General features: G+C 40.9%; 1 protein-coding gene across 2 annotated transcripts in view; it reads left to right on the plus strand.

The window, feature by feature from the left end:
• GLRA2 (glycine receptor alpha 2) overlaps positions 1-9,644 on the plus strand; it is a gene marked incomplete at both ends in the record, with an annotated part of 151,425 nt that extends 141,781 nt beyond the window's left edge. For both annotated transcript variants that reach the window (XM_084258037.1, XM_084258036.1), the window contains one exon: positions 9,366-9,644. In XM_084258037.1, coding sequence (XP_084114163.1) covers positions 9,366-9,644 — 279 coding nt within the window. The remainder of the gene's footprint in view (positions 1-9,365) is intronic.
• Between the last annotated feature and the right edge of the window lie 7,477 nt (positions 9,645-17,121).

Consider the following 17,121-nt stretch of genomic DNA (forward strand, 5'->3'; position numbering starts at 1 on the left):
GAACTCAAGATGTTTATTTTTATTTATTTTTATTTTTTAAAAAGATTTTATTTATTCATTTATGCAAGCACTGGGTACAGTCAGAAGCACGGGAGGGTAAGAGAATTCACCAGAGGCAGAGCGGGGAACAGAACAGGCAGACTGACAAAATACACTGCTGAGGGGAGCAGCAGGTGGCAGGAGAGGTCTGCGCGCCATGTGGGACCCTCGCCGGCGGCCGGGGATCGAACCGGTGCTGCAGAGGCTGCGGGCAGCTTTGCAGCCCAGTGCTCAACTGCTGTGCCACCAGGGGCGGCTCAAGATGTTTATTTTTAAACTAGGAATTATGTCCCCTCTGAATACCACATTCCACTACCATGCTGAGGGTTCTTTGGTGATATGGTTCTTCTAGCCGAGTGAGTGTTGGTGCCTGAGGCAGTGATGCTGTGTCTCAGTGGGCTTAGGGAAGAAGACAGAGGCAGCTCACTGCAGGTGGGTGGCTCACCAGCCAGCTTACAGAGTACTTTTCACCTACAGCATATTTAGATTGGCATTTTTACTTCCATTCCTACTTCTAAATCCAAAAAGCCAATCAGCATTCAGCCAGGAACACATTCCATCCTATACATTTATAGTATTTCTTATCTTACTTCTTGCCAGGAATTCCCAGTTTGTATAACCAGCAGTTGAAAGGGGAGACAGTGGCACCGTGATGACCCAAAGACCCTGTTTGAGTTCCTAAGTATAAAAAGCCATTCCAGACATTATGGCATGAAAACAATCAACGTCTCTTGCTCATGAATTAGGGAAGGGCAGCGTGGGGGTGAAATCTCTGCTACAGGCTATCTGGGCTCCCAGCTGGGAGGACTCAAAGGCTGATGGTTCTAGACGGCTGGAAGTTGGCAACATCTGTAGACTCGTTCACTCCGGTGCCTGCGTCGGGAGAGCTCTAAGACTAGGATGGCTAGTTAGAGCCATACGTGTGGCCCCTCGATATGGCCACGCTTCCCAGCAGCACAGCACTCGAGGGTGGTTAGATATTTTTATATGGTGACTCAGGCTTTAAGGGACAAGTGTACCAGCAAACAGCAGAGCTTTTGTTGTCTATGAACTAGCTTTGGAAGTCATACAGTGTCACTTCTGCTGCATTCTACTAGTTACAAGCAAGTATCAAGACTGCTCAGGGGAGGGGCCAGAGACCTCACCTCTTAACAGGAGGAATTTCAATGTCACACTGAAGAAAACGCATGACTGGTAGCTAACATGGGAGCTCTCTTTGAGAAATACATTCTGCCTCATATACCCTCTTTCCACAACAATTCACATTCTTGTCGAGTGCAAAACATTCTCACTCTCCTCACCCAAGACCTCCAATATGCATCTCTCTGAGAATGGTAAAATAGAAATCTGGATTTTTTGTCATTGGTGTTTTATTTTTTTGCTGGATAAGCTAAAATAATTTATAATTTACAAATGGCTTTCTTGGGAAAGACACTAAGAGGCCTTCCATGAAAATGTAGCTTAGAGCTTGCCTTCTAAGTCACTGAGACTCCTGGAATGCAGCGTTTTGGATACAGCTCAGCCTGAAAGCCTGGGAGCTAGTAAGACAAGGTATCTGCACTTACCTGACAGACAAGATTGAAATATGCGTAAGCTAACTTCTATAGACTCTCCCATTCAAAAATTGGGGGAACAGGCACACAGCAGTCTCTGGGTGACAGGACTTCTAAAATCTAGCCAAGTGTTGGCAGGTCCCTGATGGGGAATATATCCCATGGAGTTGTCCTGCCTGGTTTTGGGCTCTGCTCTCTGTGTTATCTGAGTCATCACTCTCCACTAGAAGGGATACTTGCTTGCAATTCAGGAAGCATTTTAGCTTCCTGACAAGAAATTACTATTTCTTAACCATAAAAGATTAGGAGTCTAAAAATCCTATTATTGTATACTGCCTCTGTCCTTTCCAATATAAATAGTTACAATTCCTTTAAAACCGATGGGGACTTCTTATGTATCAGTTTATAAACTCACTTCATTATAAAAATCTCCACAATAAGCCCTCTTTACCTCAGGCTCCCTATGAGGCTGCTGTGGTCTGATACCCTTAATATTCTTAGAAGCTGATTGTTTAAAGGAGAGGCTCTGCGAGGCAGCCTCAGGGATCCTTATAAGACCTATTGTCTATCTGAAAGGGCCTAGGAGACACTGCCTTGCATATTTCTCAGGTTATAACCAAGATCTTCTAGTATCATCTGTATTTAATCTTTGCTCTGAAGCCTATTCTTATTTGAGGACACTTTGCTGGCTGAAAAGACATTCTAGATCCTTTACATTTTCTCCAACTTCTACTTGAATACTTAATGACATGGTCTTCACTTCTCTTTTGTCCTCTCTCAGTTTGCTATCAGCAGCAAAAGGCCAAGCAGTAGTACCAACTCTCTGCCAGGAAATTTCCTGAGCTAGATTGTCAAGCTTATAAAGTGCATTTTCTATTTTCCATGTTACCACAGGAAACAGTATTAGTAAACTTTCCACCAACCCCTGGTTTTTAAAAACAGTTATCCAGACAATCTCCTGGATTGCTGCCTGGTCTGAGAGACAAAGCCTCAATATCTACATTTAATTTTTCATTATAACATCAGTTACCTATGCAGCTAACTATTGCAGCAAAATGAATCACCCCAAATCTTAGCGACTTAAAGCAACAGCAATTAGTTCCTTGCATCTTTCATTATTTCTGTTCTGCATGTCAAGAATTTGGGTAGAACCTCAGCTGGGCAGTCCTCTGGGCTCACGGCCTCTCCTCTGGTTGCAGCCAGGCAGGAGCTAGAGCTGGAGCTGGAAGTGCTAGGAGTGGCCAGACATCTTCCTCTCGTCAAGTGGTCATGGACTTGTCCTTGTGCTTTCTCTTTGTGGGCCAGTTTGGCTTCTTTACAGCATTGTGGTCTCAGGGCAGCCAGAGAGCAGAGCCAGGGGTAGCTCATGGTTCCCAGCACAAGTTCTAACAAATCAGGTTACAAGTCATCATTTTTACATGATCTAGACTCAGAAATTATTTAATACTAGTTCTGCCTTTTTCTATTGATTAGAAACAAGTCACAAGTCCACCCAGACTCAAAGGGAGAGGATACAGGGCCTCCCTGGTGGCGCAGCAGGTTGGGCGCAGCACTGTGAAGCTGTCCGCAGCCTCTGCAGCACGGGTTCAATCCCTGGCCAGCCAGGGAGATTCCCACATGGCGCGGCAGACCTCTCCTGTCGCGCCCGCTGCTCCCCTCTGCAGTATATTTCGGTCATCTGTATATTTCGGTATAATTCTGCTCCTTGCTCTGTCTCTGGTGAATTTTCTCGCCCTCCTGCACCTCTGGCCTGTACCCCAGCTCTTGTATAAAAATAACTAAATTTTTTTCTTAAAAAAGGGAGAGGATACAGATCCAATGCTCCAATAGGAAGAATGTCAATGATGTAGTATAGGAAAAAAGGTACATGGGATGAAGACATTGTTGTGGCTACTCTTAGCAAATACCATATGACCCAGGCGATGACTTCTATATGACAAATGGAAGCATGCAGAGGAGAATGAAGAGGGTACTACTTCTCTGCCTTGCCAACATGTTTCTATGCACAGTGGTTGGCTAGGTCAGTCTGAGAAGGCTCCTGTAAGATGAGTTTTGGGGGATCCCACCAGATGACCCAAACCACAGCTATTCCCACAAACCTTGTACTGGAATATTCAGTTGGCTGCTGAATATTACTTAGAATGTCATTTTATCCTTCACATCAGAATAAGGAGTTATTCTGAGTCTAAAATTATTTACAATTATTGCCATCTCAGAAAGACAGCCTTAAAAGAGTGTTAAAAATGTTGACTAATGGTGGATTTTTAGCATCAATCACCTTCAGTATTTTTATGCTTGCAGTTTTAGGTGGGAAAAATTGCCAATCACACATCAGCACGTTACCAAGTCTGTATGTCAGGATGCCATCTGTCCTCTGAGCTCCAGACTACCCAAGCAAGCCATTCACTCCATGTCTCCATTTGAGTGTCTCAAGGGCACATCAGTCACAACATTATCTTCCCCAGTCTAATCTGATCCTCTTAGTGTCCTCTTTCTCACTGAATGGCACTAATTTCCATCTGATAGCTCAAGATGAAAGATAACATCAACAACTTGCAACCCATCTCTAAGACATATTGATTGCCCCTCCATGCCCCAAGTTGACACAACACTCCCTAGTCCAAATCATTATCTTGTCTCACCTGAACCACTGAGGTCGTCTTTTAATTGTTCTTCCTGGAAACACTTTTGCCTTCCCCCAGTTAGTCATCTACATTGGAACCAAAGCGATTTATTTCAAAATGCTACTATGATTATGCCATGCAATCTCCATTAAAAGCCTGCAGTTGCTTCCCTTGGTTCTTAGAATCAAGTTCCCAGCAGTCACCATGGTTTGTGAGGCCCACTATTATCTATTAATAGTTGCTGGTCATTTCTGAAACTTTGTCTCACCTCACTTTCCCCCTTGCATTCCAGGAACTGCCTTACCATCTCTCAGTGCAGTGAATCCTCCCATTTCAGACATCTTCCAACCCTGCCTTCACCTCTTTCATGCCTTTCATTTTTCAGATCTCTAAAGAAATATAACTTCTTCATGGAAAAGTTTCTCCTATCTGCCAGATTACACCAGGACCCCCACTAATAAACTCTCAGAGCATCCTTCAGAGTCCTTATAGTTTGCAACTATGTATTCATATGATTATTTTATTAATGTTTGTCTTCATCTCAAGGTTGTCGATTCCTTGAAGGCAAGAATCTGACCTACTTTGCTCACCTTTGGATCCCCAGAACATGACATATGCCTAGCATCTCCTCAGGCCTTTACTGGCCATTCAATCTAAAAGCCACATTTCTGCCTCTCACCTCTCTTAAGTCACTTACCTTGCTTATTTTTATTCAAAGCGCCATCATTATCACTCTGTGGGTGTCTGGTGTGTATATATACATATGCATATATGTGTGCATATGTAAAAGTATATGTTTATATGTGAGTGTATAATTTCCTTACTTCTTACTGTTTTATCCACTAGAAAGTAAACTCAAAAAAAAGCCCTGCTGTGTCCCTACCACACACCTGGCACATAACCGAACTCAATAAATATTTGTTGAAACTATGAATACACAATTTAGTAGGTATTCAAGAAATGAATACTAGATGTCCCTTCTCCAAACATCAAGAACAATCAAAGAAAAGAGATGGTCCACTGACATGCTTTTCTTTTGGACAAGCTGCTTTTCTCTGTCTGCCCCAAATGACACTTGGACAGTTTTAATTCATTTCACAATGTGTCACCATGTGTCATGTCAAGCAACAAAGAGCTATATTTGGTTTATTTCATTTCCAGTTTGTTCTGCAAAGTTCATTCAGATTCTTCATCCATAATCTTGAACAGGAGCCATTTGGAGTTGGATAGGGACAAATTCATAAAAGCCAAAGGCTTTCAGAACCTTTGGGATCAGACAAGTCAGGGAAGCAGAGAGACCGGGATTTGAATCTCAGCCTCAACCTGTGTTAGCAGCATCCCATTGGGAAGCCACGTGACTTCTCTCAGCCCCAGTTGTCCCAGCAAGCATGTGATTTGCAGGGCCGCTTTAGTAGTAGGACTTACAGCAGTTTCAAGAGTGTGGTATTGTCATAATCAAGAAATAGTATCGACACCTTATTTATATCTATTCCCAAGTCCCCATGAGAGAGGAGCAAACTGAGGCTCTGAAGATTGAGGAGAATTTCTCAAAGTCATCCATCGCCCTCAAATCCAGGTGACAGAAATCATTGAGCATTAAGCATCATCTGACCATCATTTGCTCTGGACACTTTTGGTGAAAACCTACTGTATTTGAACTCATGCTGTTTTCTAAAGAGCTTAGAGACTCCATTACGTCCTCCCATTGACTGAGGCGGCTACAGCCTTCAGTTCCAACTGAGCAATTTCCTATGCCAACAGAAGGGAGTGTCAATACAATCAAAGAATCTAGATAAGAGATGTGATAAGAAGAATTTTCCCCTACCCCTGTTTTTAGGAGTCCTTTATTTCCTCCTCTCTTGGGCATAAAAGAATAACTGAAACCATGGGCTCTGCTAAAATCTTCCGTTTTGTAAGTACCATGTTCTTTACGTTAACATCATTTGCTTATAATGAACAACGCAGTACAAAGCAATTCTGGTGAGTTTTAGGTCCATTTTCATGTCTAGACAAGAGTTATTCCAAACAAAGGGATGAGTAAATTTTACAATAAGTAAAACTGATACATAAAAATAAGTGAAACAAGATAATAAGTCACAGATGAATAGTGCCATGACAGTGCCTCACAGAGCAGACAGAATTTCAGGAAATTTTTCAAAGTGGGATACAGAAATCTCCATGTATTGAAACATTGACTGGATGATTTATTTTCTGTGGAACCTAATTAGTGAATAAAATACAGAATGAGCTAAGTGTTTACTGCTCAAAGTTAGTGAAGACGATGGGTCAGCAGCAATAATTAACTAAGTGGTTTCCTGGCTAATTAAAAGAAAGTGAAACTACATGCATAAAATTTGTTCCTTACAGAGCAGACCTGAGACTGTGCAAATGTGTTAAGCAATGCGGTGCCTGCAGATTGTTCTGTGCTTTAGCTTTGTCTGCAACTCAAGCTCATCTCCGTTTTGCCCTCATATAGGAAACTTGCCATATTACCATAACATTTCATTCCTAACTTGCTATAAAGGCAATTAGTCATTCATTATAACATAAAAATTCAAATTAGTTGCAATTATGTTTTCTGAATCAGAACCATACCCTTTGATGTGGATAATTTAAGGTTCCATATTTAAAAAGCATTGAATGAGTCATGATGGTAAATAAGAAGACCCTTAAATGAGCATTCATATCTCCTGCATATGCAAAATTAAATGGATAATTTCTACCTATGATAGAGATTTTCAAGAATTGATTTAATTAGCTGTAACTATGCTCAGAAAGCATATATTTGAAATACTGTTGAATGAATGACGAAGGTATTTTCAACCATAGAGAAGCCATCTTAAAATTCCCTTATGTTCCTTATTCAACAAGCATTATTAAGCACCTCCAGTTTGCATGGCAATGTACAATATAATGAGCACCTAACCTGGCATCATTCTATTCCAGCCCTGGTATTTAACTGAATGAATTAATCTCTTTAGCTGCCCATTCACAGTATGAGGAATGACTATAGAAATGAAGTCAGTCTGAAAAGAAGCATGGACATGTGCATCTAGGTTTCCTTTTGATTTATATGCTAAAAACGGGTCACTAGTTCACTGCCCTTTTTATTTCTTCAGGGGCCCAGAATTTAAAAAGAATCTTCTCTCACTCGGGCAGTGAGCTATATGTGCTTAATCATGGATTTCTAAATGTTTATAGAGGTGACAACAGCAGTTTGCAAGATTCTGCAGATATGGAAAGGAAAAACCAGTAAATGTAGGTGGATACGGGGGAATCTATATTGAGGAATTGCTTCCATTTGAGAAGTAATTTCATAATTATGTAGAGTAAGTTTAGCATTTGACAGCTGGATACTAGAGCTCATGTAAGTTTAGCATTAGTGTCACCGGATTTTTAAAAATACCAACTGACTCTCAGCTCTCCCCAGAGATTCTCCTGCAGGGGGTCCAGAGGGCTGGCTAGGAGGGGAGGGAGGCATACATATACTTGTCAGAGTTCCCCAGCAGCCAAGCCCAGACTCACAAGACAGGAAGTCCCTGAGACCTAGAAAGAGTAAATACATTTCCTAACATCAGCACAGCTTATTATCCCTGGTGCCAGGCCAAGAACCCAAATACCTAGTTTGCAGACTGCCCAGAACTCATAGGACAAGCAAGTCCCATCCTCCTGATGACCTGTGTGCTTCCTTTCTATGTACTGAATATTTTTTCTGATGACACTGTAATAATTAATATATCCATTTATTCCGTATTTTGAAATATACTTATTTGAAACTTTTGCATCCATAAGATATATTCAGATTTTAAGGCAAAGGAAACATATTCAATATTTGAATTTGAGTCCAATTGAAGTTTCCATTATTGAGCTCATGAGGTTTCCATGCTGAGCACGTAGCTGAGCACACGGATGCACTCGAATGTCAGGCTAGACTTCCTTTGCCAATTCCTTGTATGATAATGCCTATATGTCAGCCTCTTCCACCGGCTACTGAAAGTTCCACGTAGGTAGGGCAAGGAGCTTTGTCCTACTTCATTAACTGTCTTGGGGGAAATATAACCTTGCCAGTTACTTGGGGGATAGTAACCTTGCCAGTTACTCTCTGGCAAGATAAAGAATGCAGTGCCTCAAAAGGGTTGCAGTGTGTCATGGAACCAGCAACCTAGCTACAGAAGATGATTCAATCAATGACCATTTAGAACTAAATTTTTATCAAGCAAATTATTTCAATCCCATCTTGCCAACCCCACCATTTTGACCCAATACACACTCAGATGCCATACATTTATCTCTACGAAGGCTATTTGCTCTTTACCCTGAGGAATAATTATAATTTTTAAGTCTTTTCTCTAATTCATGTAGAAATAATCAACACAAAATGCCACAGATGTCAGCTAAAATGACATAAGTTTAAATACAGTGGATACAGTGGAGATAAATAATTATCTAAAGAATGTATGTTAAAAACTGACACTAGAAAAATTAGCCATGGTAGAAATATTTAACACCAAACAGAATGAATATTTAATCTCTGTTATATAGCTGAACTAGAGGGCTGGTGGGAAAACAGAGACACATTAAAGGAGTTAAACTTAGCTCCAACATGAACATTAAGGCCAATGTTATGGAAGGAACAGAGCTGTGGAAGGGCTACCATAACAGAAGTTCCTAGCTTGGCACCAGGTAAACAGCAGGGGTTCACCAAATGCTTATTTTGAATTAATGAATCAGTGTATGAAGAAATGGTCCTCTTCAGAGATTTAAAAAATAAAACTGGGATTTGAAGGCTTGGCTTTAAAATAATCTATTCAAAGCTATGGGTTAATAAGATAGATTTGGGGAAAATCAGTGCTGAATAGAATGTAGGGAAGATCAGTGTTGAATAGAATGTAGGTGTTTCTGTTTGTTAATTAATTAAAGTGACCACAGAGTCATTATTCTTACCCTTAATTTGGCAGTCTGAAAAGTTAACGAAGTATATCTGTTCCATGAATAATTGAGTTGAACTCGAAAGAGAACTCGCCATTCCAGAAGTGTCCCCACTACTAGTTAACTGTGACTTACCCTTCTACTTCTCAAGAATCTGAAGCAACTTCCATCCGATTTGACTGACAACTAATCTATGCTTCTTCTGCCTCTATTCTCACAGGAAGAAGATGTTACTCGTGAAAGTCGTTTTAATTTCAGTGGCTATGGGATGGGTCACTGCCTCCAAGTGAAAGATGGAACAGCTGTCAAGGCCGCACCTGCCAACCCGCCCCCACAACCTCCCAAAGATGCAGATGCCATCAAGAAGAAGTTTGTGGACCGGGCAAAAAGGATTGACACGCTATCTCGGGCTGCCTTCCCGTTGGCCTTCCTCATTTTCAACATCTTTTACTGGATCACGTACAAGATCATTCGGCATGAAGATGTCCACAAGAAATAGATGTGCCCTTCAGACCCTGGGACCTCCTGGCCTAAGTGTTGTGCTTGTAAATACACGTCAAATTGTCTTTATGTCACTTTGACAGAGGAGAAGATTGGGGGTGGGGGGAGGGAGAACCATGGGGGAGGGTTTCCTGGCACCTACATGAATAAAGATAAGTTATCCGTGCAACAGAGGAAAATGCTTGCACAAAATTAAGGCATTGCAGAGTCGAGTGAGAGTAATTCCCTTCTTAGTCTCCAGCATTCTCTCGGACATGCATCAATTAGACATGATATGCGAGTTCTCGAGGGCTATTTGTCTTTTGGTTTAGTTTTGACTAATTCTGGTACTGAAAAGTTAGACACACACACACACGCATACACACACACACACGGAAAATGCTTACCATCTGACGACAGTGACTAGCCTAGAGTCGAGGACCAAACTTTTCCAGGAAAATGCTGCCTCGTTTTTAAAACAAGCCTCTGAGCTATGTTCTTTACAATGTCTGTAATTAGTGTTTCACCCAAGAAATCCTTTTGTGGGTCGTAAATTATTTCTACTTATCGAGAAAACCACCACCACAACACACACACACCAACCACAAAGAACAAATTTCTACTTACTGTCCGTGTAGGTGTGCATTTTAATATAATTTTCTTTCCTAGAAGTAATTTTGGGGTTCAAACTGTGTGTTGTGTAATTGATTTGATAGTATACTCTCTCAAAAATAAATGCCCATTTTATTTTAGATTCAAGTTAGCACACTATATTTTTTCGCTTTGGCTATATTTACATGCAACTTTAAATGCTCAAGTGTAACTCAGCCATTGCAACCTCTTAGCCACAGTATTTAATGGAGATGGTGTGTCTTGAATGGTGTAGCTCATACTAGCTTGAACTTTCCATTTCTGCTCTCATTGTTGGTGTAACTACTAGTTCTAATGTCAACTGACCCATGATTTCTACTGTCAATCCAAGTGAACATTGTTTTAAATATCCTTAAATAACTTAAATAAATTTAAATTGTACTGTGATTTTCATAACCCGTTGCCTTTTTGGTACCAGAGCTACGTGGTTTGAATCCTGGCTACATGTTTTAAGTAAGAAAAAAAGAAAAAAAAAACAACGTATTTTTGCTTACTCAGATAAAAGACAACTGTAAAAATATAATGAAAAAATTAAATTTTACATGTGCTGTAAAGGGGTTATTTAAACAAAGTATTTGTTCAATTTCAATAAAGCTAAGTGTGCCACAGAACATCTCTAAGAGTCTTTCCTTTTTTTTCTCTGCAGTGTAAATAGATGACAATGGTCACTTGGAATTTTGTTCTGGTCTTCCTCATATACATGAAACACTTACATTGCTATCACATCATTGTTATAACAGTAGCTCACTGCATCTGCATGAAGAAAGAAGAAATATGTTGTTCTCATTGTAGAAATGGGATAAATGGAGACATGAAAGCTTAATAGCCATTATTAGCAGAATCTGACACTGGATACTTCATATGAGAAAGGAAGTCTTCCAAGAGCACTGAAGAATCAACATGTCCAAGATAAGAGAAATTTCAAAGACCAACCTATCTATATAACCATCCCGATTTTGACAGAGAGTTCCAAGATTAAAAAAAAAAAAAATTCTATGAACCCTAGTGCGAACCTCATCTCAACCCTTGCAGACCTTTAACTAAAGATAACCATCATAACATTTCATGAAGATGTGCTTCATAAATTAATGTTCACAACCTTTTAAACCTATTCATGTATTGAATCATTTCCACATAGACTAATATCACAGAATGGTGCCCCAAACTAGATGACTGGATCAAGAAGATGTAGCACATATACACCATGGAATATTATTCAGCAATCCAAAAAGATAAACTCATGCCATTCGCAGCAACATGGATGGAACTAGAAGGAATTATGCTCAGTGAAATAAGCCAGAAGGAAAAAGAAAAATATCGGATGGTTTCACTTATAGCAAGAATATAGCGGAACCCAATAAGACATCACTGTAAAAAAATATTAACAGTACAAAACACAACAAAGCAAAAACAGACAATTATAAATCAGAGCCATCCTGCAGGGGAGGAGGAGGGAGAGGAATCAGAGGGAGGAGCACAGGGGACTGAGGTGATGGTGCACGGGTGCCTTGGAGAAGGAAACTCTATAGGGACTACACCTGAGGGGGTGGGGGGAAGCAAATACTGTTTAAAAATGAACAATGATGTAAAAAATTAAAAAAATTCATATAAAAAAAAAAGAAAAAAAGGAGTAGGAACAGGAAAAACATAAATAAATAAAGGACTGCTCCGCAGAATAAAGCCTGAAGAGAGATTCATTTCTCCTGAAATTAAAAAAATATATATCACAGAATGGCTAACAGTGAATTTTGGAGACAGAAAGACAAGCTGGCCCACCGAGCACCAGAGTGATCTTAGGTTAAGTTATCTGACTTTCATAAGCAGTCCCTGCCCCATAGAGTTTTAACAGGATGAACAGAGATAAAACACAATGCAGGTTATTAGCTTGGTGTCTGACACATGGAATATTCTCAATAACTAGATACTGTGAATACTACTGGTTATCTACAGAGCAAGAAGCCTCACCATGTCTTGACGCAATAAATACCACCTCTTATATGTATCATTTCTGTTTTATGGCTCTTTCCTTCTCAAACAAATAAGCACCATCCTTGATTGATCTCCATTCTCTTCCTCCCACCGAAAAAACAGTGAAGTTGAGGCTGCAATGCCTCAGGAATGGGCCTGAGGCTGCAATGCCTCAGGAATGGGCCTGACTCCACACACTCTGAGGCTGCATGTGGCAGGTTAGGAAGGCACTAAGCAGGGGATCCTGAGCTAAATGATCGTGTCTAAGCAATGTATGTGCCATGTAATTTTCTAGGGGGTGTGGTTCCCACATTAGAAAATTTTATAGATTCAATTCTAAACCTAGTTGTCAGCCACTTAAGTACTCCAAGATATCCTGGAATGCAAGACAGATTCTAAACTTCTCTCTAACTCTAGTCCACATTTAGTAAAAGAACTCTTTATGCATTGATTTGGGCTATATAAGTGAGATAAAAATCTCGGAAAAGATTTTGAGAGCCACATACTCTGGTGAAATAAGAAAATTCCCTAATAAAGTTATTGGAGATTTTATTAAGGATTTTTTTTCTTTCACAATAGCACTTTAAGGAAAACGGTGTAAGAGTAAAATCACGCCTTTGAGAAAGAGAACTTACTATCTGTTTTCATTAGATTGGAAACTTCGGAAAGAAAGTGGTTTCACGGTTTCTCCGATGAATATTACCAACTCAAGGAAAAGTTGGAGGATACACGGTGCTGTTTGACAAAGTGGTCTAAGTATTTCCCATTTGAGCCATGACATGGCATAACCAACTCCTACCACCATCGTACAGACAATGGATTACTGGGGAATTTTAACTATTTTTCAATTCCCACAACTTGGTTTTAAGAACACATCGAAATGACTTGAGACTTTCTGTGGCAACCTTAAACACTTTAGCCCAAAACACATACCACAAAGCAGGCTGGCCACAGATTCTTTTGGTTCTTGTTACTGAGCCCACCCACTCCTTGTTTGCCAACTGCCCTATCAACGTGTTTTGATGTTTACAGCAGCAGTCAATTAAAAAAACCCTCCAAGGTGTCCAGACCAGAGTCAGTATTCAACATCTGACCACAGAACAACAGAAGCTTCAGGAGTCAAATACAATGTTCCAAATCACCAACCATATCACAGGCTGAGCATCCAGCACAGCTGGTTTCCTAACTCCTCAGAGTACATCCTTTTATTACAGCCGCCGCCCCATCTAGGAAAACAAAGCCTGGAAAGTAAAAATTCACAATACCCACTGATGCACCCATGTGGACCACAAAATTAATTGAGAAAGGGATACAATAAATTATTTCTGTGGAAATGCCTAAGAGAAATAGTTCGAATGATGCAGACAACAATAAGAGCATCTTCAGAGTCGATATCTTGTGTGGCTGAATGGCCAAAAAGATAGGAGGGCTGAAGTCAAACACCAATGGAATTCAATTTATAAGGTGTTTATTTCCATTTATGAAGAAGGGAAAATAACCTTCATGTTGTTACACATGCCTCCCACATAAGAAAAGATGTGATAGTCCTACTCTGGTACAAATGCATTTTTAAAGTAACAATAGCTTCCCCTAAGCTGACGGCAGTGTGTCCTCAATGTTTTTAGACCACAAGCCAGCATTTAGGATTATATTATCAGATTGGCATAAGTAATTCATAAATAGGTGAATGTGCCTTCAAAAAAGAGAGCAAACCTCTAGGGTGCTCTTTGTGAATTATGCACCAACCTGGCCTTCTGGTGTGACCTAAGACTGATGATGGAATGGGCCTTGTGCAGACTGAAGCCCCTTCAGAAGCTCCAGGTGCACAAAAATGATAGAACCAAAGGCTAGGAGACCTTCATGTGCAAGGATGAGGACTAACCAAGACTTCATCAAGGTCAAAGGGTAATCATTTAGAAGTTACCCTTGCTTCCTGAGGAGAAAGATTTAGATGTGAGGTTGTGAGGAAGGGAGAAGAGATCAAAGGCAGACAGTAGCCAGAAGGTTCCTTTTAAGGCATAAATCAGATCATGTCACTGCTTTAAATCTCAAACAGCTTCCCATCTTACTCAAAGAATAAACCAGAGCCCTCACTGTGACCACATGATCTAACCTCCATCCCCCTCTACCACCCTCACCGATTCCCTCTCCCTCCAGGCATCATGGCCGGTGCTTAAACATGCCAACCACTCTACCTTAGGGCCTTTGCACCTGCTGTTTTCTCTGGCTGGCATCCTCTTTCCCTAGACTGGAGTTGTCAAACTTTTTGGGGGCAGATAATAAACAAGGTATCACCTCAATCCTGTGAGGATGGCCTGTACTGAGAAGACCAGAAACAAGTGTTGGCAAGGAATCCTCATACACTGCTGGTAGGAACGGCAGGAATGTAGTGGCGCAGCCTCTATGGAAAACAGTATGGGCTGTTTTCCCTCATTTAAAAATTAAATGGTAGAGATACCTTGTGGCCCAGCAATTCCACTCCTAGGTATATATCCGAAGAATATAAAAACATCAATTTGAGAAAATATATGAACTTTCATGTTCCTTGCAGCACTATTTACAATTGCCAAGCCATAGAGACAACATAGTTGTGCAAGAAGGTGTGTGGTATATTTACACTCAGCTGCTTTAAAAAAAAAAGATGAGGGCCTCCCCGGTGGCGCAGCAGTTGAGCGCTGGGTTGCAAAGCTGCCCACAGCCTCAGCAGTGCCGGTTCGATCCCCGGCCACCAGGTGAGGGTCCCACATGGTGCGCAGACCTCTCCTGCTGCCCGCTGTTCCCCTCAGCAGTGTATTTCATCACTTGGCCTGTTCAGCTCCCTGCCCTGGCTCTGGTGAATTCTCTCACCCTCCCGCGCTTCTGACTGTACCCAGTGCTTGTATAAATAAATAAAATAAATCTTTAAAAAATAATAAAAATAAAAAGATGAAATCTTGCCATTTGCAACAACATGAGTTGAACTGGAGGGAATGATACTAAGTAAGATAAGTCAGAGAGAATGCCAGATGATTTTGCTCATGTGTGGAACATAGAGAAACAAAGGAAAGGAAGACACAGAACCAAATCAAAATGACCCTGACTGCAGAACTGAGGATAACAGAGCGGGGAGCAGAGGAGACGCAAAGGGTGGAGGGGGTCCAACAGACTATGGTGGAAGATGACCGGGTTTGCTGGGTGGGCACGGTTTGGCAACATGCATTTAAACAGGTGTGAAATTATGCTCCTAAAGCATATATTACCACAATGAGAAAAATTAGTCCACTCCACTCTTGTCAAGTGCTTAGAACAATTACTAGCCCATAACAAATGTTCTACAAATATTATTCACATTATTTTAGACAACACACACACTGTTTGTGAAATAAAATAACAAAAGCAAGAACTGTCAGAGAACACAGAAAATAGCTTACATTCAAGCTGAATATTTTCACATCAGCCCTTCCTTTGTGCATAGTCCTTTTAGAGCATCAATGAACACGCAATTTAAGAGAGAAGGGCTATAGGAGCAAAAGAGGTGAAAAAGATAAAGCTCGCCTTTCCTTCTCCCTCGGGGGAAAACATTTTTAAAAAGCCATGGAAAAGCAGTATTATTTCTAAGAGCCATGCTAGGAAAATGGAATTGCTTTTCTGAAAGTAGAAGATTAATACCTGGAGGGTCTAAAATGTAATTATGGTATTGATCTCAGGAAAGCCGTGGGTGGATCTGATTCATTCTTTCTTTTTTGCTCGTCACTATCACTAAAATGGGCTCACATGTAAGGGTCCACAGACCACAAAAATCTGAATATTGGACATCAAGACAGGCCAAAAGGTCCTGCCAGTGGGTCCTGGGATACAGCTCCAACATTCAGTTCGTGCTACGCTTGGTGGCAAATCAACTCGAAGATCCATGTCCTGGGTCCAGCCTGTGCGCTGACTTCCCAGTGAGAGGAACACAAACCTCAGGATTAAAAATGCCTCCAGGCTGATTTTCTATCTTCCTCTCTAGCCCCACTGGCAGATGAGTGTGTTTCCTTTCCAGCTGTACCTCTTCTGCTTCTTTCCCAAACGGCTCTGAATCCTCAACAGCAGCCACTGTGCCCGCTAGGTTGGAAAAACACAACATTTGCTTGACTTCAGTTTTAAAACTGAATCTACTATTTCAGGGTGGATTTTTTCTATACAAATGACACTGCCGTTTCACCTGAACAGGGTGTGTTAGTAGACACCATACAGGTTTATTTTTTTTATTTTATTATTAAGATATTTCAAGGAACTCTCACCCTGTGTCCCAAGGGGCTGCCCCAGGGCACGTTCCCACCAACTGTGGACGAGGGTTCTTTCTCTGCATCCTCTCCAACATTCAGTGTTTCTGGTCTTCTCGATGTGGACCATTCTCACAGGTGTGAGGTAGTAACTTGTGGTTTTGATTGCACTTCCCTAATAAGAAGTGATGATGGGGATTTTCTCATATGCCTGTTGACCATTGTATGTCTTTTTTTGGAGAAGTCTGTTCAGATCTTCTGCCCACTTTTTGATAGGGTTATGTGGGTGTGTGTTGGGGGGGTGGTTGTTACAACTCGCTATTTTGCTGGTTGTCTCCCAACATAATTACAACCTAAGACTGATGACTAGAGATGGTGGATTTTTAAGTTGTCTTAGAAACTCATTATGAACAAATTAGAGGTACTTCAGTTTGGTTGTGGTAGGGGGCAAGTGGCAAATGTAGGTGAGAGCTTTGAGATCTTTTGGGGATCTCTGATTCTGTGGTTCTATTTTACTAAACCATTCAGCACAAACTCAGCTTTCCTAACTCCTTTATACTGAGACTATGCCAGCTGCAGATAGTTCAAAACTGCTGGATCTTATTCTGGAATGGGAATGAGAAATGAAACAGG

This window comes from Talpa europaea, assembly GCF_964194135.1.
Source record: "Talpa europaea genome assembly, chromosome: X".
Taxonomy (NCBI): domain Eukaryota; kingdom Metazoa; phylum Chordata; class Mammalia; order Eulipotyphla; family Talpidae; genus Talpa; species Talpa europaea.